Here is a 24,828-nt window from a genome sequence, read left to right as displayed (position 1 = left end):
AGGATTTTGAAATTAAAATAAAGACCGAAGATAACATTTTTGAAGTCAATAAGAAAAGACTAGGAATGACTGTAACTAACAGATAAGACAGAGAAGAGACAGAAGCTATCCTAGTCAATAATTTTTATGATGAAAAGGTAAACATATACCTGTGCAAGAATGGGGAATCCGAGGTTCCTGCATCCATTACAAGGTGTTAATGCCTCCCATAAACCTGAAGGTCCACAAGTATTTTCACCTGCATCATCTTCTTCTTCCTCTCTCGGTGACAGAAGTGTTGAAGAAGGCCTCTGTGCATAAAGAAGCAGTACTTTCAAATTAAACACAGTGATAAAGAAACATTTTACTTAATGAAGAGATGAACTGAAAAAAATCACATTTATAAATGCCAAAAGATAAACTGCTGTTTTAATGCAGTGCAGCAACTGCTCAACTGTTAATCTCTTGTATGAAAATAGTACTTTCTAAGGAAGGCGTATGTTGAGTTACCTGCAATTATACTTTAAATATGAATGAACATAATAATATATATTCAGAAATATACTTATTTTCTTCATTACCAGATAACTGGCAACTTCTAGTTCATATTACTTTACATTATTTTACTTTAAAACTTGCTTTAACTTTATTAAGTTTAGGATAGCCCAGAGAGAATGAAAACTAATGTTTTTAATGAAATTTACTGTCCCTCAAAGGAAATAATATAAGCTAAGGGGGTCTTGCTTTAACAGTCACCTAATGCATTCAGAAAGCAAAAATAAAACTGTACTACCTTTGCTTGGATCAGCCTGAGATTTTTGCAGAAAAAAGATACATTCAATCAAAATTTGAGATTTCATTTTTTACTTGAATTTAGCAATAACAAACATGTTAGCTTACTTTGCATGGCAAATATTTTATTTAAAAATGACCTGTCCTACATTATCACCTCAGCTAGAATGGATGGAAGGTTCTAGAAAAAGTCTTTCAGTTCTGAGCACTAAAGCTCCCATACTGGCCTCAGTGATAAGGGAATAAACCTTATTTTTGTTTTAAAAAGTATTCTGATATTCTATGATAGGCAGAAACAGAAAGAGTGACCACTTTCCATTTATATATGTATGTTATTTTGCTACACGGGATAGTCCGACCCCAACTGAATGAATTTCAGTGGCAACTTTTATTGATTTCAGAAAGAAAAGGAGGAGAAGACATAAAGCAGTGATGAATGATTTTAGGAATCTCATGTTAAAAAGAAAGCTATAACAACAGTAAATTGCAAGTTTTAGTCCCATCTGAATTCTATGCCACAGATAATTACTTTGTCCATATTTTAACTGGAATACGTAATAGCTGTTCTAGCCTGCCTGGTATTTGGTTTTGCAGCCTACCTGATATTCAAATAGTAAATGTTAACTTCAGGAATGCCTGTTTGTCTTAAATAATCTTTCAGAAGTGGATGGATTTTTGTGTGACTGACAAGGCTGTTCGCAACAACGGCTGACCACAGCTACTAATCTGATGGTAACACCAACTCCAAAGCACAGCTATGAGGCCCATGTAAAACATAACCACTTAACTGCAGGTTATTTTAACCAATGAAATAAAGAAATGAGTGGAGTCTGCTGCAAGAAAGGGAACGCAGTGTTGAAGGGAAAAACAGGGTGGAAAGAAACAGCAGAAGCAGCAGCAGTTCAGAAGCTGAGCACAAACTGACGGGTCCTGGTAATAGAAGCAAAGCGAAGGTGCAGCACAGACAGGTGCTAACTAAAATTCTCTAACATCTGAGGGTCATTTAACCTTTGACCCATATGCTAACTTCTTATGCACGTATGGCCATACCAACACAACTCAAGAAGAGTAAATACTTCTAAATCCTACTACAGCTCGCTCACCAAAGATGAGAAATACAGTATGTCTGTCTTCAGTAGTCTGATTCTCCTTGTTCAGAAAATGTTGGCTCCCTTGTTACGGACATGATAAAGCTAGCCCCATCTTTTAAAGCTTTTATGTGGATTTATTTACTTTTTATTTTAAACATCAATTTCTAAAACATTCTTAGCGTGATATTTCATGAGGTTATTTTGACAGTCAAGTAGTACCACGGAATGTGTTGTCATAGCAACCAGTATTCTTACATGGATTATTAACAGGGCTGGGTTAACTCTGCCGAGTGTGGGTCGTGAAGGAATATTATTGTTATACATTTGCATAGACAAAAGAAACAGACTACGGGTCTTTCCAATCTATTTATGATACCATCTTCCGTCGTGTTTGCCCTACGTTTATATTTTAAATCTCGGAATTGTTGTACCACAGAATAAAGAGCTTCTTGCCCCCTGGAGCAAAAAGCAAAGTACTGCAGCAGTGCTAACATAACACACCCAACTGTGGCCTGAGAAGCCAATATAAATGAATGAAGATGAAAGTCATAGAAAAAAGGCTAGTCAATGCACCTTCTAAAAGTAAAAAATACACACACACTGTCAGAGAAAATTTGTTAACACAACTAAAGGAGGATGATTAATGAAAATGGATACATTTGAATCATTAAAGGGAGAACTTATGAGTATTTAGCCATTCCAGAAACAGATTAGAAAATATCATAGCTAAAATACTATTGCACAACAGAAAAATACACATAAGCAGTATGAGAGAGAGATATATTATTTATATGTAATGTATATAAACAGCCTAAAATAGACTGGGGATCATGAGAATTTAAATTAGTGCCATCAGCATGAATGAGAAGAAATGGAGGCTATTGTGTAGTCAGATCTCCTGATCCTGCAGAAAAGGACAAACGGATGTCAAAGCTCATTAGACAGCTGTTTAGAATAAATTGACTAGTATTCTTAAGCAACTAGGCTATCCAGGTATGGATGGCGTGATGCACACTAATATACAGACTACTGCAGATTAGGCTTGGATCTTTCATACTGAATGGCTGATTTCTGTCATCTTCTTGCCCAGATTTCTGTTTCTGCTATTGCTAAAGCACTGAAAAAGACACATTAGGATAAACATATGTGAAGGGGACAAGCAGCAACTTCACTAACAGCTTTCTCACCCACCCCCACTGCCAGAAGCCCAGGTGTTACCAGATGACAGGCACAAAGGGATATGCAGGAGTAGCTGCAGCAAAAGACAGCAGCAGTTGCAAACAGAAGGGAAGGAGTTAATAGTTGCATGAGGGAAAGGAGTATCAGAAGTCCCCCAAATGGAATAGACTGTGTTTGCATATCCTAGGGAAATGAGGGCAGCTGGGGCAGAAGGATGGGATACAGAGAGACCTACAAGACATCCACTCAAGACTGTCACACAAGCCCCTGAAACTCCTGCCCAGACCACCCAATTTCCTGCTGTCATCCCCTAGACTTCATTCCTTTCTCACAACTCCCTCATTTTTCTGCTCTGTGGTAAAATTTAATTTTGCCTCCTTCAACATCCTTTGGACACCAAAATCTAATTCTTTGTATGCTGCTGGGAAGCCTTGTGATAGCTTCCTGGGGAGAGGTTTAGTGAAACATAAGTTATTTATGCCCCCTCCTCATAAAAAGGAAATAAATAAAGAGAGAGGAAGAGATCTCTTCTGTCACCAAAAAAAAAATAGACACAATTGAAAACCTCTTATACATGCCAGTGTTTACCCAAAAAGAAACAGCAAAAGTAGTTAGAAAATACCACCTAGATCATAGTTGCTAAATCAATTGAATTTTACATTAAGAAATGGTGATGTCAACATAAACTGTAATACTAAGCTTCAAAAAGGTCAACCCTGTCTAAGCTAAAAAAAGCGTAAGTGTCAGCACCACATATCTTCAAAACAGATGGAAAACCTTAGAAGATATTATACATGATTTGCAAAAAAGAATAACTGGTAGGGAAATCACAAGAGATCGGCACAGAATAAAAGATTTAATAAAAGACTTAGTTATGATTTTTACTGGAACACTGAAATAAGTATTAAAAATTGCTTATAGCAGTAAAAGACTAATAATACAATTTCTTTGTATGTAAAATAGAACTAATAATAAAAGAGACTAATAATATAGCAGTGAGAGACTAGTAAGATCAAGAGTAAGGTCGTTGGACCATTACGATGGTGGCAAGCTTCCTTTTGACTTCACTGGGCCCAACAGGTCATTTCTGATTTTCATAGCTGATGTGCATTTAGACTAAGTCTTTGAAAATTTAGGCATGGAAGTCTTCATTTTTATGTCCCCATCTGCACAAAAGGCAGAATTTGTCCAGTAGGAAACTTCAGACTGAAACATGCTTTATCCTGTAAACAGGCTCTCTGTTCACCTGGTATATTTATGTAAATCAGATTGGTTATCACAACTTGACATCTCTCTCCCAATCTAAGAGAAAAGCTAATACTCAGCAACAGACAGGACAAAGAATATGTAGGAAAAAAGCAGTGAAAGTCTGTTCTGCTCTTAAAAGTCAACAGGAAAAGGAGAGCACCATTAATCTTAACTGTTACTCAAGAGCTACAAAGTTCATAGCTCAGGAAGCTTTATGCCATGTATAAAACATCCAAAGCTTTGGCCTTCCTTAATATAGATCACAACAATTTCGTAAGTGCCACAGGAACTCATTATCTAGACAAGTTTTCTTCATGAATACAATAAATCCTATAAAACTTCTTATTTCCTTTTATTCTCTGTTTTTTTCTCAGTTTTTAATGAAAATTGGTCTCTGCTTTTGGCTCGACATTTGCAGCAGCCTTTGCTGGACAAAATGTGATTTAATCCCCCGATTTTAGGAGCGAGAGGAGACTTTTCTGTTTAGTCAAGTGAAATCTAAAGTGAAACATCACACTCTTTATTTACTTATTGTAACTCTGTTTTAGCATAATTCTCATCCATTTGCAGAAGCACGGCAAATACTCTTTCAGTCAGTATCCACTAGAACAAGATAGCAGCAGAAAAAACTGTCAAAGATACAAAATACTAGGACTTTTACCATTTGATATTGCATCATAGTTTTGGACACTAATGTTAACTTTTTGTTAACATTACAACATATCACATATTAAGAAAAATAAGCAAACACTCTACTGTGATTATTACCACAGTTACTGTGCTGAAGTTATGGATTGCCAGGCATGCAGAACTCTTTGTCCTTTAAACACAAGCTTGGACTGTAGGATTATTTTAAAATATTCAGTAATTTTACATTCCTTTATCTCACCTCTCAGAAATGTAGCAACAAAGCTGAAATCAACCCTTCCTCTGGAAGGCATCATTCTGGCTACGGAAGGCAGAAAGCAACCAGATGTCCAATAGGCTTACTAATACCACTCAGTCTGGAACAATTAAGTCAATAGGAGGTTTCATCTGAGCAAATAATTTGACAGTCATAGGACCGTGCAAATATTTCATATGATCCTACCCACAGGATTATAGAGGCATGCTTTTACCAGTGCTTTGCCTGGCCCCAAAGGTATTTAATTATGTTGTGAAATAAAAATTAAAGAAAAAAACTTTATTAGTCTAATTTTACATTATATTGAGTAAGGAACTAATAAAAGGGGAGAGCGTTTCTTAATATCCACTACAAATAATGCTGAACAGGTTGTTTTCTGCCTTTGCTGTTCCCAGCTGCTGTGGTAGTTAAGACGACAGACAAGGAAATCAAGAGCTGGGATAGTTTTCTGCTCTCAGTGCTCCCCCTGCTGGTGCCCAGGCCACACGGAGGAGAAAACAGTCTGATGACTGCCGAAGGGAAACAAGCAGGATTTGGGCATGAAATACAGCACGATCACTTAATATTTTTCCACAGCAGGATCCCTACATTAACCTCATGTACAATTCTAGGATTCAGCAAGGATTCTGACATGAACGACATTCATTTACAACATATACATCATTTCTTACAGGTGGAACAAGCGTGAAACGTTTTGGTGGCCTGGGCACACCTTTCCCACCTCCCCCAAGGCACCCTTCTGCCTGCTTGGCGTTTTTCCATTTGCCATCGCCACTATCTTGTCCTCCTCCTTACATTGCAGGCCTGCAGCTGTTCTTCCCAGCTGCCAGAGGCAGCAGTGGCCATCAGGCCTCAGCAAATACGCTCCTAGTTGACTTCTCTTTCACCATACCCTCGCCATGAGCGTGGGTAGAGTTTGACTGCACCTTCTGCATTCAGCGAGGGAATGCCAGAAAAACAAGGGTGCTCTTGTACTTAAAGCAGCTGAACGCTGGAGAAGTATATTCAGTATCTGCCTCTGCCACTGTCCCTGTGCGATGCTAGGCATGTCATTTAAACTTTTCAGAGATGGTCACTAAGTCTGTGTTCCTCATTTTCTGGCTATATTGAAATCTTGAAGGCCAGTTTTCAGAAGTGCTGGGCTACATCAGAAATCAGCATGAGATATTCTGTGACCATTTTCAGTGGTATATGAGGCTCTGAAAAAACAAGCTCTAGCAGTCCCAAATAGAGAGAATCCTGACCTCCACACCACTGTACATCGGCCAAGCTGAGCATGGAAGTATTTTCTCATTAGGACTCTGCAAAAACGTATTTGCCTGAAGCACTCAAATGCTTTGAACTCAAGCACAGTCTGCAATTCAGTGGGCAAGTGCTACAGACCCCTATCATGATGAACATGCCAGAAATTAATCATTCCCTCTTCAGAGCAGGACTTGATAGTAAGCAGTAAATATACTGTAGCATTAGATGACAAGTAATACAAAAGTACAACATGGAATCATTAGTTAGTTTTAAGATATACACTAAATAAGGCAAAAATGAAAAATAAGATTGTAAAATGCATGACTACATCTTAATGTGATTCACAACAGGACCATACATTTTAATCTTTTAATCCGTGCATATAACATAAATAATGACAAGACACTTCTGATCCTGTGTACTGCTCTTATAATAGGAACGATATGATATGACAAAAGTTTTACGATTTAAAAAAAATGAAAAAGCTATCAATTAATTAGGAACTATCAGCCATAAGCTACAAAAGATGCCTTTTCTTCCATCTGTAAATGAATTATTATTTTTCAAGACAGAAGGTAATCTTTCATTTGGTAAAAAATAACCATAAAAGAAAAAAGAGCTATTCAATAGAGAGTCATGTATTAATACAAAGGCTGGACTAGGCTATGTATTTTTCACTAGAGGTAAAAGCTTATGAACTGAATGTGGTTATCTTTGTATGAACAATATTTCATCTTTATACTATTTCTATACTAGTTCATCTCTATACTACTATTATGAAGATTATATGTATATACATATATTTGTATATACATACTATTAAATGCAAAGCAAAAGATATCTGAATGTATTTCAGTAGGAATCTTAACTATTTTCTAAACTCCTTTTAATTTTTGATGTGGATGAAGAAATACATTACAGAAGATTTTCAAATGGTAGAAAATTTAAGAATTTAAACTGAAAATTTGCAGAGAATGGAATATTAAGTGCTTTTAGTAATTATAATTTAACTATAATAAGCGATATTAGTTAAGAATGATGTAGTAGATGGAGTCTATAGTATTTCCATTTTTAGGTATCTTGGGAAGTGTATACTGAGGGTTTTTTCAGCATGAAATTAACTGGATGAAGTATTAGCTGCTTGAAGCTGCAATGTTCCAAGCCTTGTCCTGATTTATAAAGACACTTAAACATCATTCTTTTCAATCTGAACTGTTTAAAAATTTAGCATTTAATCTGAGCTAATTGTTTAGGCTCTGTCTTTAATCTATGGAAATATAGTTCACAGAATAACTTATCTATCTACTGCATCCTAAGATATGTGTTTGGGACAGAGCATTGAATTGCCTTACAGATGCATTTCTCCTCCTTTTCAACAACAGCTCAAGCAGACAGCACAAGTATATAACATTAAGTAAAATGAACATGGCTGTTAAGCACTTGCCTAGCTTTGAGTGAGTAATCAATACTTACAAATCAGACCACTTGCATACTTAAGATCAAGTGTTTGCTTTAAATGCTTTGCTAGTCCAAGGAAAAAGAACTTAGCATTTTGAAGGGTAAAGTCCTGTGAGGGAATTCAACCCAGCAAGGATACAGAGTTCAAGGACACCATGCAACAGAAATTAAGTATATTTCTAGGGATGCCTTTGCTTCCCACAGGCACAGTAGATTTGACCTAAGTTAGTATGTAGGATGGATATACATAAATGTAGGCAGTGCAAAAAGCATGAATTTGGCAACTTGTTTTGAGTCTTGAAGTTTAAGCACATGAATAGTTCCAATTAAGTTAATGGGATTTTTCATGTTAATCACAGGCTTATGTGTCTCCCTGAATCAAGGACTGAGTGTTTATATGCACATGACTCATTCCAAAATGTGACTCACTGAAAAACTCATGTACCAGTCAAAAAAGAAGAGACTGATAATGAAGAGTACAAGATCCCGCAAAAAAGCAAAATTAAGGGTTAATATTTTCAGAAATATTAAATAGAAATAAAAGATTAAGAATATTTACCTTCAAGTGCAGGAAAAATAATGTAATTCAAAGTAAAGATTAGCATTTTTGGCTTTAAATGTCACAGAAAAAAATCTGTTTGGAGAATAACTACAGAGGCATCTCTATTCGACATCACTATACTATCTGAATGTTATCATATAACATTTGCAAAACTCAATGCAATATAATTGCAAAGCAAATCAGCTATAAAACATGTATTTTCCTTTTTTTAAAGTTGTGAAAGAGAGGGTGGATAAGTGGGTGGCAGAATGATTGAACTTATAGAAAATGCATTATTTGTCATGAAATAGAGCAGAAGGAACAGAAATTAAAGTAAGGGAAAAAGCAGGTGGTAAGTGAGTAGGCAGAAGTCACCACTTTATTACCCTCCTTCAGTGCATAGTTTTTTAGTTAGCATATATATTCTCAGTAAAAGCGTGTTACTGAAAGTGCAGTTATTATTCCATTAAGATGCTGTTGCCTTAATGAAGGACGTAAGAGAAAATCATACCTGAATGGGCAAAGCCATTCTAATGAGAAACTATATACAATGCTGAGTTAGTCATCTGAAGATGAAGGCTGGATAAGAGTGGATAATCAAAAAGCCCTTGAAGAATGTCTGTACTAGCTTATCTCCAGATCCACCAGTAACAAATCGCTAGCAGTTGGCCGTATTGTATTCTGAGTACTAAATACACTATAAAAACAATGCAGTGGAATAACTGACAATCAGTTGAATGACACCTCTTGATATTTGGTCAGTGAATTAAAGAAGCTGAAGGTCTAGCTGGAAAAGATCAGTCAAATAGTAATACACCTTTTGACTTCAGTAAAACATGCAAGGGCTCAGACACTTCTACAGGTATTAGAAAAAAGGGTTTCCCCGCCACCACCACCATAAGAATAATGGCGGCAGAATAATATCAGGTGGGCAACAGCGTTCAATGCAACTTGACTTAAAAGGGGTCCAGCTAAATCCTGTCTTATATTCCTACTCCTTCTTTATTCAAATGGCAGGTAGAAGCAGAATTCAGAATGATCTTGGACTAGGAAGCCAAAAGTTTTGCTATGCATGGTAGGAAAAAGTACCAGTGTGAAGTTCAAATACTGCAAGCTCTTCTTCCTGTTTTACGTAATCAAAATAGTGATTTCATTGCAGTAATCTCAATAACCAGGATTACCAAAAGATTTAGGACAGTTATTACTCTTCTTGTGCTAGCACATCTCTACTGTTTTCTACCTGTGGTAGATTCAACACAGAATGGATAGGTCTGACCCACTACAATCACACCTTTATTTTGTTTTCCAGACATATTCTTGGATAGCTGAAGACCTAATACTTAAATTCTTTCTTCAGCCAGTGATCATATAGTGTCTTCAAGTGTTCTATGAAATACAGATAAACAAGCCTGTTAATAACACACCTTCATATGTAACTCCTATTAACACTATACTTCTTACAAAATATCTATGGCTAAACCAGTGATCTAGTAAAATTATTGAGATTCCTTAAATAAAACACCATTTTGGACACAGACAAGGGCAGAGTAGTAAGTATTCCAATACCTGTAAGAAATCAACTATTAATAATTTAAAGAACTATCAGTATGGTAATAAAACATTATTACATTGTAATATGATTTTTGGCTAAGATTGGCAGGCAGTGCTGAGGCTGCTTTTTTGCAGGCTGTTAATAGATCATATTCCAGAGACACTGGGCAAAGCACCAATATCAATGGAAATAGCAGTAGTATTAATAGAAACTGCTCATCTCAAGTAACAACTGAAGCAAATAAAATTGAAGAGCCTCTTCTGGGATTTTCCCTCATGGCACTACAGTTGAAACTTATAATAAGTTTAGGAAGGACAGGTGCAAAGAGAAAATACATGATCAAAAATAGCACAAACCATTCAACTCATGTATGCCTCTGGAAAAGAAAAGAAACCAATGTAAAAACAGGGGTGTGCAGGGTTAAGGATTTGGATTCTTGTTCTGATTCTGATTCTAATTTCAATTATAACAGTTATACCACTGAATTCAGCCAGGCGTTTCAGTATATAGGAAAGTTAGAGAAAAGCTAAGGGTTGCATTTACAGCACACTGTTGATCTGTATTAATTCCACAGGGAAACATTTCTAATGAGCAGTAAATATCAGGTAGTTGTCCCTTAACTGTGAGTTACTCCTGATCTCATATTTTATTATTGGGTAAGAATCTGGACCAATATATTTTTCTGCTATTCTTTTTCTACTTGCTGAGCTTATTCACAGGGACTGAAAAACATCTGCCAATTGAATGCAGTGAAACTCTGCCACTATCAGTCAATTAGTTCAAGACTTATGCACAAAAATACTTCTTTTTTGTGTGTGTCAGCTATAAAATACATGTGCTTGCTGTCAGCAGAAGGGAATAAAAATAACATTAAACAAGTAGCCAAAACATGTCCAGTTGCCCAATGTTACTTCAACTACTAAACAATTCTAAAGAAAAAATTCTTTTTGTATTATCTTATCGTTGGACATAATTTTGCCCTATGATCAATAGCATTTACTTGTATACTTCTCCCTCTTATTAAGAAGAAGAAGAAATGGAAGAAGGGAAACAGGGACTACTGCAGTTAAGCGGGTGCCTACTAATTCAACTTCAAAAGAATCATAGAAGATGTTACAGTGAAATCCTACACTTTTATGCATTATTCTCTGCCTCTCCATGGATCAGGTAGGGATTCACATACTTCTGCTGGATTAGTAGGCTCCATCTTCTGTTTGTACCATAAGGGGAAAACTTTTCCTGTATGCTTTTCCACTCACCACAGAGAACAGCTAAGAGAGATATACCCATATGATTTTTACTCTTCTCATGATCAGCAGACTTTATTCATTTGCCAGTTCCAAGCTAAATGATTTTATTCTTATGTTAATAGACTAGACATGGAATCAGTGTTGACTTCAGGTATATATAAAAAAGACATTTAAGAATCTTATTGTTTTTTTCTCTGTTTGTAGCCTGTTGTGTAGGTAGAGCACTAATTTATTTTACCACCACTATGTACTAAAACACACAAACTTGTACTAATAACTGCTGACAATAGAGATAGAGTTCTAGAAACATTACATAATACTTACCTCTGTAACATGCAGAAAAATCAAAGCTAAGGAGTTCTAAAATTCTCTCTTTCTTGCTTAGGACCGTAGGATAGAAAGAATACTTTTTAAAGCATTCTTTCTCTTTCTTTCCTTATTAACTCAGTTATCTTCCCTTAGGGTGAACATCTACATATGACTGTGAAAAATAAATCTCCCACGTATTCAGACTCAGGTTCTTCATAAACTATTACAACTACTTTTTCAAAGAGAGCAAAAATATGTTTTTAGAAACTAAAATCTACTTGTAATTGAAACTTTAAAGAAGTTCTTTATACTTTTTATGGGTCTTATACATTGTTACATATTCTATTGCTTAATTGTGATAACTCAAATGGATTATTAGAGTATGACAAGTATTTCCCAATATTAAATGTTAATACCTCCCATCTAGCAGATGGACATTTGGGGTTTGATTAAATTGCCTGCACACCAAGATTCAGTGTAGGCCCTCTGCCTAGTCTATAACTGCCACTCCAGAACATCACGACTTTTAAAGTCCTTTGTTACATCTGCCAGCCCAACATAGATGTCTCAGCTGCCTGCCAGAATGGCACTAGATGTCTGTTTGAGCAACTGAATTAAGGCCTTATGGTAGGATTCGGCTACATAATCATAGGCATCCAGTGTCATTTTAGACACCATAGGGTACCTGCTGGTCTTTAACCACTGCTCCAGAAGGCCTGATGGAGCCCATGTTAGCCCCATGCAAAAGACTCATATACCTTGCATGTTTACAGTGACATGAGACATCTATGTTTAGGCAGCTGAATCCCACCCTTAGAGTTTTGAGCATCCCTACTGCTGACACTCTGGTCAATCAGGGGGAAAAGGAACTTTAAGAGAACCATGGAAGATCATGATGGAAGGAACCTTTTGTTCTCTTCTAAGGGAGAACCTACAAATCTGATTTGAGACGGGACACTGGAGAAGAATCTGAGGAGAGGGGAAATAGGTTAGAAACACATGGCAGAATTCCATGACAGATTTTTAGGAGGCCTTCAGGGAAGAACAGGGCTTGAGGGAAACATCTCTGTTGACTGATATTCTAGCAAAAGGAGAAATCATCAGGTCCCCTGCTGATCTGGTTTTGTAATCTTATGAGAAACAGGGAGCTGAGGTTAATATTGCCAAACCAGCTGCCTGGGTGGAAATTACTTAGTATTATTTTCTGTTTATGTTTTTCAGAAGTGATTAGAAAATCCCAAATTAAGTAGGAGACTGTTGTTTCAGTCAAATGCACATCATGTTGCACAATATTGCATACTCATAGGATGATGAGCACTAAAGGCATGGAAGAAGTGGAAGAGCCAGGTGTTCTGCTATGTAAACCTGGCAACAATGTCCACAATGGTGGACACTACTCAGGCATGTTATGGGAGGAAAATGGCATGAGTATGGATAAAAAGGAAGGTTCTCTTAAACACTGAATAACACAAAAAATAATATTTAAGGTAAATATATACTTCATATTGGCAAAGTGATCTCAAGATCAGTTCTGCTAGAGTCCCCACATCCTGGCTAATCCTGTTGAGATTATTAGATTTTTTTGGTGTTCATATGAGTATAATCAAACAGTGTAGCCTTCAAATTACATAACGCTCATTACTACAACGTATGATATTCTCTGAACCAATATGGTCTTTGTGAAAAAATGCAAAAAGCTACTGAGGTTAATTTAAGAAAACATAGCTGTCCAACAGGATTCACGAGCAGATGAAGTATTATTAGTCATTTGCAGAGAACTCTGAATTTACATACAGCTTTGTAGCCATAAAGACAAACAAGCTCTTTGATCTGAAAAGCTTATATTATAATGACTTTATATGGAAAAAATGCTATACCCGTATCCAAGATCCTTATGTAAAAGAGATTTAGCTAAAATGAAAGAGTCCAGAGCAGGGCAAGTGAAGTGGTTGGTATCCTGGTAAGATTTACATACAAAATAAACTTGCAAATGCTAGGATTATTTAGTCAGGAAATGACAAGCTTTAAGAAAGAATAAGCCCGAAGTATTCCAAGTTAAGGAGGATGTATGAAAACTATTTGTTCTTTTCTGTTCTGTCAGATTTTACTATATGAGAATAAATGCAAGCATAAATGTATCGAATGAAAGAAAATGCCCATGTATACTTCACATGCTCTGCAAAACTTAGTAATACAGTGGTCATTGAGGTAAATCATGTGGCAGATTGAAGCAAAGGGATTAGATACATTTAGGATTCACCAATGCAAGATAAAAGACATAACAGCATTCAGAGAGATTCATTTGTCTGTAAGCTATTTTCCTGCAAGCATCTGATAGTCAAGGAATTTGCCACACACATACATAATTGGAGAGGCTGGCTAAATATTCCAGAAAATCATTCTAGTGGAAAATGCATATTAGATGAACCACTGTTTTGGCCAGTGTCTCCCTATAGTTATACTTTACTCCACTATACTAAGTGTTGTCATGTTTCAGGATTTTATATTCTTAAGAGCTGACTGTGTCGTACGGTATGTCCATACCACATTGCAGGACTGTGCAGCAATAGTTCTACCGGACACCTCAGTAGCAGGGAGCTGCAGGCTAATTCACTTGGCTGTGAACAGTGATACCAGGCAAATAGCTCTATGTAGAGCTCTACGTTGCTGCAGGTAGAATGCCTCTAATACAGAAATCTTTACCACTCTGTATTTGAAACATATCATAACTTACAGATACAGACAATAATGTAAGTAGTTATTTTAATAATTATCAACCACGGGTTAGAAAACGATACCTTGGAAACTTCTGAACTTTCCCTAGCTGGATAAACTACCCAACAGAAGGGGCAATAATTTGTGTGAAGTTGGTAGGTTTCCCTTTATTTCTTTGTAATAACTACCTCATACTTAGACAGAATTCAGAAACAGCTTTCTTAAGTAATTTGTAGCAAGTATTTCATTTCATATCTAACAGCAAAAACTATGGATGTTTGGTACTGAATGTCAGGCTGTAACTGTCTAATGAAAGAAAATATAGCAACAGTTCTTCTCAGTGGAAATATCACTGTGTGCATTACAAACTAGTACTACCAGATTGTTTTTAGTTGGGTGGTAGCTTTAAAAACAATTTTTAAAGTTATATAATCTTATATTCAGAGGGTGGGTAAACCTTTGCAACAAGGGAATCTTTTTAAAAATAAAGTTTATATTTTTCTGGGAGAGATGGCCTTCATATCTTTATTTCCAACATAAATAAGAGTCAGTATTTGCTTGTAAAATGAGATTCATAGCTAAAGTGGATATAAGAGTTAAAGAACAACAATGATTCTTGCATGACATGATTCTTGCAAAGTCAAAACTTGGCAACAAATAAATTATCTATCACTATCATTAAAGTGGAATTAAGTAAAGCAACAATATTCCAAATACTGAACCGCAGCATAATTTCAAAAATCCATCATAAGTACCAGCAAAACACAAAAACACAGCAACATAATATAATATAATATAATATAATATAATATAAATATTATATATAATTTAAAATATATATATAATATATAATATAATTTAATTTAAATATATCAGCATGCTTGTTTCCATGCAGTCCCAAAAAATCAGGCCTAATTGTCTTACTATTTCTTAATTAATAAGTAACCAGCATCATTCTTGAATGTGTTTTGGATGTATTCTCATTACCTTCAGCCACTGTATGTGTTTCTGGCTTACTCATCAGCATTGTCAAGCAAAATTTTGTCTTATATTTCAGTAATGCATTTGCACAAGTGTGTAATATTTTTAAAGAATACAACTTTTGATTCAAGATAGCTATCACTTTCTTCCAGCATACTTGGTCACTCTTAGCCTTTATAATATTTCAGCCCAGCCATTATTTATTTAAATATTAAGTTAAGTAATCAATATCATTGGTTCTTTGAATCATGTTACCAAATTGTTTGCCACCATATCCTTTAACAATAAATTCCACTGATTGTTACTTCATAAAATTAAAAATAATTCCTTTTATTCATGTTGTATGTGTAGGTTTTTAACAAAATTGTTCTTTGCATTACAGAACAAAATGAATATGAATAATCAACTTTAAAGTACCATGCATATTCTTAGCCATCTTATTTCAAAAACTGTTCTATCCTTTGAAATCTCTCCTTAGATATAAACCAAACACAATCATATTTTTATTGCCTTTATATACCCTCACCTGTTTGATTTTTTGAGCTAAAAGTGAATCTTCTCCTTGAATATGTATGGTCAATGTTTTCAGTCATGTTAATATAAAAATTTTTAAAGTATAATTTTTCCATTCTCTCTTAATACACATAAATATCAACTTCTTTTTTTGGATGACAGAAGTAAGCAGAAATTGACATTTATATGCCTGTGATGAAACCCAAATCTTTTTCTTGAGACTATACAGAACCTTTCTTAGTGTTTAAATTTAAATTACTGCTGCCAGCCTGTATTATGTATTATATAACCACATTAAATTTAATCAGATATACTGCTGTCTCTTCTGTGAAATCCCTCTGTAGTGCAGTCCCCATAATCCTACATGTTTTTACTATCTTCAAATTTATTTTGTAAGCCAAAAAGTGGGAGCACCTTATTATTTTCTTATTCAAGTTTCCTAGTATTTATTCCAAGTAACTAATAGAATCCTTTAATATATGACTCTGCTGTTAACAGAACAAAAGTGCTTTGGTCTTCTTCTAAACTCATGTCACACATCCAAAGACAGTAAGGTACTTGCACTTGCAAATCTATCATATAGTTTATGCATTATGCTTCTGAACACAATAGCATAAATGTAAAAGCAAAAAATTGCAAATAAATATCTTTACAAAATTAAATGGACTGATCTGGAGAAAATACTTTCATTTGCAGCTTCAATTTTATTAAGTGTATATGGCAGATTTTTATTACGTTAAAATCAGTTTTAGTTCCAATATTCACATGACTTTTCCAAAACTATGGAATATATTTACTGTTGCTCAAGCTAAAAAGAACATGACACTTTTCAATTTCACTCTTAATTGAGAATTGTAGATATAGAATAAACTTGTGAACACAGAATAAGACAAACCTCTGTTAAGAGTCAATATTTTTCTTAAATACGTTCATTAAATTAAAATATCAAATTTATGAAATGAAAAGATTGAGATGCATTGCATCTAATATGCTGAAGTTGTATATATATGTATATATATATCTGGGAGTGTAGAAGCTCATATGAACAAATTTTTGTTTTGCAATCACAGTCTGTCCAAAGCAAATGAAAAGCAGCATATCATTCAGCAGTGTTCATAGGAATTTTTTTTTAGGTGGATAAAAAAAGCCATATTTGTCCTTTCTGCTTTTTCTCATTCACAAACATAATGAAAAAACACATTGTTACAAATGCAGCATATTTCTGTTTTTAATATTACGTTCAGAGTAATTTGTTCTTACATGAAAACATACACAGGAATATCAAACCTGACAAGAAACCTGTAATGATGTTAGTTATTACTCTGAGAATAGAGGAGTCTAAATTAAAACAATTTACTTGCCAGAGCTCTTGAAGATTCCTCACAACATGCACTTTGACATTCTTCTGTTTGCTTTCCTGACACACTTGATTCTTCTGGATCCCTGGTTTGCAAGTTACACCCAATTAAGTTTTCTTACCTGCTCTTGAACTCGCACAGATTGCTTGAATACGCGCTTGACATGTAACCTTTACGCTATAAAATACTTCTAAATTTGGCCCTGAGATTTTAGTTTGTAGTTTAAATGTATGCTATGATATTCAGTAAAATTTCTTCTTAAAAGAATTACAGACTTTTAAGCAGTTTGCTCCATCAACCTTGTTAAAAATCTATGACTTTAATATAGCAATGAAAAAAGTTGGAAAACTCTTACATAAGATGGCTGCTTTTGTTCTTGAAATTACTGAGCCAGACTGCCATCTATTGGAAAATAAATATTTAAAAAAACTGTATTTTCAGAAACTGAAACTACAAAAGGTTATTGTCAAAGGCTGATTTTGCTAGCAATCATGCTTAAAATGGCTTAATTTTTTAAAAAGAATGCCTATTATCTAGACTGTTAGAATCACAGATTTCCCCTACATCTTCTTCCATCTCAAATTTGACCAAACATGGTTTGAAGCACAGCACACAGCACCTTTTCCAACTTGCTGAACAGTAAGATGTTAGTTATGTGGAGGGACAATTTATACATTTAGCAGGCACAGTAAAACTGTACTATGTCACCACTGAACAATAAATGGGTATAAAGCTCTCCCAGCTTGTCTGTGATGCTGTCAGGACTTTCCGGGTCTTTCCATACATAGGGGAATTAAAGAGTATATTTGAGTCACAATGGCCAAAATGAAAAAGAATTGCAGAAGAGTACTGAGAGCAAAAATCTATGAATCCACACTTCAACTGCATTCAGTGTACAAGACACCTTTGAGAAAGTTGGGGAATTCCAACTAAAATGATGCCTAGGTATACGAATGCCTTTTCAGAGCTGTCTGAAATGACATAACAAGCCACATTCCCAGTTTATCTTCAGTCAGGCCTTTAATTTTGTGGAGAGTGAACAGAGAGTTGTTGTCTGATAACTCATATTATACGTCTGATAACTCATATCATACATGTTTTACTGACAAATGAGGATAGATTAACAAATCATGAAAATAATATTTTACATGACAGCACATCAGATGTATATTAGAACAAAGCCAGAGTTGCAAAACCAACCACTGAAAATTCTAAAGTTTCCAGTGTAGCTTTAACTTGACCTTCTATAGTGTATTCATTATAATGAGCTCTTCAATTAAATGATCAGGTAACTTCTTCTCATCTCACACTGCATTATTCAACAAACAAGTGGTCACAGTTGTCCTCTTCATTAATTGTCCTCCTCATTCAGGAAGCTAACACAGTCTGCTCTTCCAGAACCCGAAATTTACCTTTCGGCTTCCAGAATGGAAGTGTGCTGTGAGGACATTTTTACTCATCCGCTCATCTGCTCCTATTCACATTTACATCGTGGTGTCTATTCTTACTCTCCTTATTCATACTTACTGCTCCACTGTCCCCTCCCCCCTCTCAGATGTCCGACCCTTCCAGTCCTCAGCTCCTGCCCTTCAGCTTTCCTATTCGATTTTTCCATGTCCCATGGAAACTTAGAGCCAATACAAAGCCGACAAGTAAGTTGGAATTAAGGTGTCTAACCTAAAATTTTTGATCCAAAAAAATCTCTTTCAGATGTCACCTAACCTCAGAACTGTGCAAACTCTACCTCCTGTCTGACTTTAAGATTCTGTAAGCACATAAAGCTCTGGTTTTGTTAACACCTCATAGTCTTTATAGGCTGATCAGCTTGGACACATCTCCCACCTAACCCCAAATAGGATCAATAAAATGTCCATTCTTCAACCTATCGTGACACAGTAGGCATGCTCTCATCATAACAATATCTTCATTGTCATGACTCATTTTGAAGGCCAGGATAAATATCACACAACTGGTCAAGAGAAACATATTACACAATAAAATGTGTATATTTTCAGTGCAAAACATGACGAAAAGCTTTTCCTTAAGGCTGGAGGAAGTCCATTAGTGCAAAACACATTGGTACCACTTGCTGAGTGGTTGGATTAATAATTCCTGAAATGGAAGACTGGATTCAATTCTTTCCTTGACCTAAGGAAGTTTGAAACCACATCTCCTTCAAAAGAAAAAGTGGTATTCTGTAGGATCTGTACCACTGAGCAACAAGCAGTGCAAGACAACTGACCAAGGACAGAAAAGAAACAAAATTTACTAGTGAAAAGGGGGGCATAAGTCTTGCTCTCAGAATTGCTTTGGTATTTTTCCAGTCATTGTAAAATCCTGGAGGGGATCAACAGGTTGGTGCTTAAGGCCTTTTATTTGGCGGACTGTAAGTGGGATGTTAAAACCCTCCCTTATGCCATGGAGAGAACTGAACATCACATTTCCACTTGCCAGATGAAGTCTTTCACTGACAAATTACTACATAAAAAAGTGGGCATCTCCACTACCCTTATGCTAAAGAAAAACAGTGAGGCCTCGATCTTTCAAAGAACAGAGGTTAGCACTCAGATTCAGGGAGAATGACAGACTGTGGATCCTAAATTGGCAAACATTCCTTCCTGCAGTCCTGAATCTATCTAAACCTTATCCAGCCAGAATAGTGTCATAGGCGATTTGGCCCTCCAGTAGAATCAATTGTTAAAAAACATTTCCAAACACACCTGCTTCCTGCTGCTTTCTCTTCCATGTGCCCATGCTAGGCTCAGGAGGCAGCTCCTGCTGCTCCTTTCTCCATCTGATCAGGTTTTGATCCACAAGTTACTACTATTCCCCATTGAAGTTCCCCAGTCTTGGCCTGTTAATTTTCTGAAGAATAGCATGATGCAAAGGCAGGGAAAAAGCTATCTCCTGGCAGCCAGCTCCTTTGGAGACACTCCCCGGGGGTCACAAAGTGTCGCAACTTGGGTTTTGGAACCTGTCCTGGTCACCTGGACTATACGTGTAGTTGAAAAGTCTGCACTGGTCCTGGTCTCTGGAACCAAAATTTGTGCAGGAAATGGCATCATCTGACACGTTACCAACAGGGACCTGACTTCTGCACCCGTTTAGAGTAGTTGTTGGCAAGTTGGCACAGTCAGAATGAATGTTAGGGGAGTAGCTGCTGAACTGAAGCTGAAGCAAGTGCTAGCTTGTACAGGGACACCTAGTGCAGTTCTCTCCCATATGCTGTCCCTGGCACCTGCAGCAGCAATGAGTGTGAACTGAATGAATGCATTTAACAGGGGACAACCCACTGCCCTACTGAGATAATTTATGGAAACTTTCCAGTGAGGTGAAACCTAAAGTCAAAAAAAGTTGTGAGAATCTTTCTCCTTTCTAATACAGATCCAGGAATCTATTTCTCACTCTCCATATCTATAAATGTTTCCACTTATTTCTTTCTCCCTATATCTCTGTGTTCTTATACATAAATACTCATTTAGCTTTCTTCAGTCCTGACTACACTTTCACTTCTTCCACCACCAAGCTCATTTGTCCTGCCCCGAGGATAGTTTGGCAGCATTCACCTTTGCACCCATTTTCAGAGCTAAACTTATCTCTTCCTGGTTACTCCTGAAAGGCTCCCTACAGCATGTGTGGGTTTTTAGACCACCCACTGTACAGTGAGTCTGTACACCCAAGGGAAGGCAGCACTTCCTCAAAACTGGGAGGCACCACCTCAAAACTGGGAATGACTTTCTGTTTGGCTGTTAGGCAGCTAGGAAGCAACTGAACAGACTGAGTGACCTTAAAATACTTTAAAAACATGAAATGGATCTTTTAGATGAAACAGGATAATCACAAATTACAGCAAAGAGTCCTTTCCATACAGGCCTGTATAGCTGGGTCTTTATTAGGAAAAAATGTGCTCTGCCTTGCATCTTGACTTCATGTTGGAAGTGTGCACCATCACCCTGATTCTAGTTTCTTTGAAAGGAAAGCTGGATGCACTAGTGGGAAACAGCTGAAACATGCCTTAAATGATCCCAGTCTGGATAATTACAAGAACAGAACTATGAAGTTCACCATGGCAGGTATCTGTCATGCAATATAGTCATGAACTGTGGTGCTACTGACCCTGTCCTATATATCTTGAATTTAAGTGACTCTTAACTCTAAGATATACTCTACTTTATCAAATCATTCTATCAAAAGAATATTGCAACCTATTGAAATGTAATGAAATACTCCATTAAGATTTGACTGTATGTGCCTTTAGATTTACTGAGTCTGTTAACATTCCCATAATACCTTAAAAAATCTTTCTTATGTGGGATCAAGCAATGTAGTCTAAATTTTAAAATAGTTTTTCTTAGGATTAAGCTGGGGGAAGGAAAAAAACAGGCTTTTCCCCCAAAATTGTTAGTAACAAGCTCCCATTTTTGAAGATTTTTTTTCACCTCTAGGTCAATACACAAATGAATACAATCTCAGCAAATATATTTGCCTAATTTAGCCTTGTATTTGCCTGCTGCATGTAAATTACAGATTTAGTGTCTGAACACTTCCTATTCACATTCTGTTTAATTTAGGCCTGCAAAAATTTCAGTCAGAGTAGACAGGATTAATGGATTGCATTTTCTGCAAAACAGAGGCTGAGCAGATTTAAATAGCAGTTGGCACCTAAATACAGAAAGACACTAGAAAGACCTGTAAAAATGCTTAAATGAGATCAGTAGCTTGTGAAGACTGACTTCAACATGAGTTATGTATCTAATCACTCAAGCATCTAGAAGGGTTTTACAAAAATATTTACTGTACTTTTAGGCACCCATCCATCTTTGTAAATCTCATTCTGTCTACATATATTATAATAAATCTTCTAGCAAATAAAATCCCTTAACTCGTTGCATTTTTCCCCCACATATGAGAGCATAATTGTTCTTAACATGTAAAAAAATGAATTGAAAGTTGGCACTTTTCATTTTCTCCCTCTTCTATGTATTATTCCCTGAGCAATCCTATTTACTTTACCTATTGAAGAAGAGAAAATTCATTTTTTTAAAAATGTGCCTTGTTACCCTGGAATGAAAAAAATGAATCCTATAGCACTTTATTCACAGGAAGAGTATTAATGAAATCAAATTTTCAGCTGTAGTTGGAAACTGCTGAAGTATCACAACCACAACAATTTCCAGTATCACCCATTCAGCCTGTAATAACATTAGCCTATTGCAAGAGCCATATAATAATATAATGTATATGAATCATAATTGAAGATGCTTAGCTTCTTATTTGTTTGAGCGCTTCTTATCTAATTCTGCAAGCATTTAGTTTCAGGTATAGTAATATGCAGACTGATTTCAATGATTTCTCATAAAACCCTCTCCAACACCTTCCATGCTCAAAAGGACAATTAGTCTGAACTTTTGCTCATGTTAGTGGTGCCAGCAAAGCCATTCTTAATTCTGGTAATACCTTTGTAAATTAAGGGAAATAATAAATTCTAAATCTGTAATGAGCATATGCTGTATTGTTTTTCACTGTTACATTATTAGACTTGTATTATTCTTGCTGATTATTTCTTTTTTGAATATGCAGAAAGTGAAGCAAATAAAAATGAATATATTTTCTTTATATCCCATGTTACTTACTACATTAAGCTTGGTTTGGCTTCCACTGGTCATAAATTCTTCCTCTGATACTTTACTAAAATTGTCCAGATAATGGTCTGATATTGTATGAGACAGATCTTCAAAAGAGTATTCCTTTTCTTGGCACAATTTGATTTCATCTAGGAGCTTTGATAATTCTCCAGTCACAGCTTCACCTTTAAAAACAGACAAACAATTAGATAATAATTAGAATACCAGGGGTAATTTGTGCCCAGAAAGGAAATGCATATTCTTTAAAATTCTATGGAGTATTTCTTATATTCTGTATATTATCATCTCAGCTGTGATCTTCATGCCCAAGTCCCAAAAAAGGAAAATGTAATGGTATCTCATGCTAGAAAGGGAACCACTGGAGATAATTCACATGCTCCTGCATTCCCCTGCACCATATATTTAGTAAGGATGAAATACAATATATACTTACCCTTTCTGTTTTCTAACCCTGAAAAGTGGCTAGAAATAACAACTATTTGAGAACATAAAGATTAATCCAAGAATAAGGTTTATATAAACACATAAAACTAGTGTCCCATACTCTGCACTGGGTTCTTGTTTGTTGTGAGCAAATAAGATGTTATATAGGTTCCATAAACTGTAAGTAGGTTGGAACCGAGTTTCTGGGAATGTAAAACTGTCCCATCGATGGGAAGGAGTTCAATTCTTCCTTACTTTCCCTGGACTAAATTTCCTGGAACTGTGGCAGAAGATACTGGGCAAAACCCACAAGTCTAAAATATGCCTCCCTACAGCAGTCTATTAGAAACTCATGTTTGGTGAGTTCTGCATTGTATTTCATGATTTCTCTTTCATTTATCAGATACCTTTAGCTAAGCAATCCAGCAATATGATAAAAAACAACCAGACTTTATATTTATACACTAACTGAGGGCCACTATTAGAAATATAACTGGTAGTAATAAGTATTAGAATTACCTTGTGTGTTAACTTTTCTGCAGATAGGCCACTGCCAGCAGTGAGACCTCCATGGAATAAACACCTACTTGTTATGAACACCTGCATTAGGCTCTGACAACCTATTGAATGTGGATCATACAGCTACATTCAGTAATAAGAGAGAGCATGTGAGTGAACACTAAGTTTTTCCAGGCGTAAATAAGAAACCTCTTCTCTTGCCTAGGTTTCCAAGAGTCATATTGTTGGATATGGTATAATGCCAATATAATACAGAGATTATTCCATTTTATTCCATCCTTGGGAATAAAATGCTGAAAAGGATAACAGAGTGAGCATATTCAGCTCAGCATACATAAAATGCACACACATACGTTCATGTACCTAAAGAAGTACCAGAGAAGATTGTAACTGCTTAGTTTAGAGCTCTTTTTGTGTCATTTTTCTTCATAACCATTTTTTCATAGCCTTTTATGCTAGGTAAGCATAAATGACATAACTTATTCTAAAATATTTTTTTAATTACAACTACTGGCCAGTTAGGACCGAGATTTTCAGAGCCAAGAACAGAAGCTGTAAATTAAAAGCATCTAATTGTCATTCACTATCTAAGTAACAGAAATTTGTACTCCAAACTCTTTTTACTCTCAGTCAATGGTAATTTTGCACAAAAATTGTAAATGAAACAAAGTTATAAGTAGGTTTATAGTCATCTTTCTAATCAGAAAATTAAAATTATTCAAGATTAATATTAGAGTAAATAAAAATTGGAAGTTAAAGACCCAAATATTAAGACTTGTTTCAAAATTATGTATCACTGCCTTAAAAAGAAACAGGACTAGATTTATACCTACAGATTTATACTTTGCCCCCTAGCTCTCACTCTCTCAATGCAAAAATCCCATGTTCTTCCACTTATGCTCTGCATTATTTCCCACTGGACAAGAACGAGTTCTGTGTGCTACGACAGGAACTACAAGTGTGCTGACTGACTTGCCAGTAAGTGTATACTAACTGGCTAGCTCATTGCTGCCAAAAAGGATATATAAAAGATGAATTTTGCCTACCTTTCTTTCAGTGCAGGCACTAATTAAGGTCTCTCTCCTCTATCCAACTACCAATTTTCATGAAAGTCACAGGAAGGTAA

At 35.8% G+C, this 24,828-nt stretch overlaps 1 protein-coding gene across 1 annotated transcript in view; it reads right to left on the bottom strand.

Annotated features, from left to right (window-relative positions):
• Positions 1-24,828, bottom strand: part of ANKS1B (ankyrin repeat and sterile alpha motif domain containing 1B) — a 449,800-nt gene that overhangs the window by 343,920 nt on the left and 81,052 nt on the right. Inside the window, exons 8-9 of the mRNA XM_067312063.1 lie at positions 22,749-22,924; positions 150-290 (exon numbers count right to left, since the gene is read on the bottom strand). Coding sequence (XP_067168164.1) covers positions 150-290; positions 22,749-22,924 — 317 coding nt within the window. The remainder of the gene's footprint in view (positions 1-149; positions 291-22,748; positions 22,925-24,828) is intronic.

The sequence above is a fragment of the Apteryx mantelli genome, chromosome 1 (genome assembly GCF_036417845.1).
Source record: "Apteryx mantelli isolate bAptMan1 chromosome 1, bAptMan1.hap1, whole genome shotgun sequence".
Taxonomy (NCBI): Eukaryota; Metazoa; Chordata; class Aves; order Apterygiformes; family Apterygidae; genus Apteryx; species Apteryx mantelli.
The sequence above is the reverse complement of the archived record's forward strand: the minus strand, read 5'-3'. Positions and strand labels throughout refer to the sequence as shown.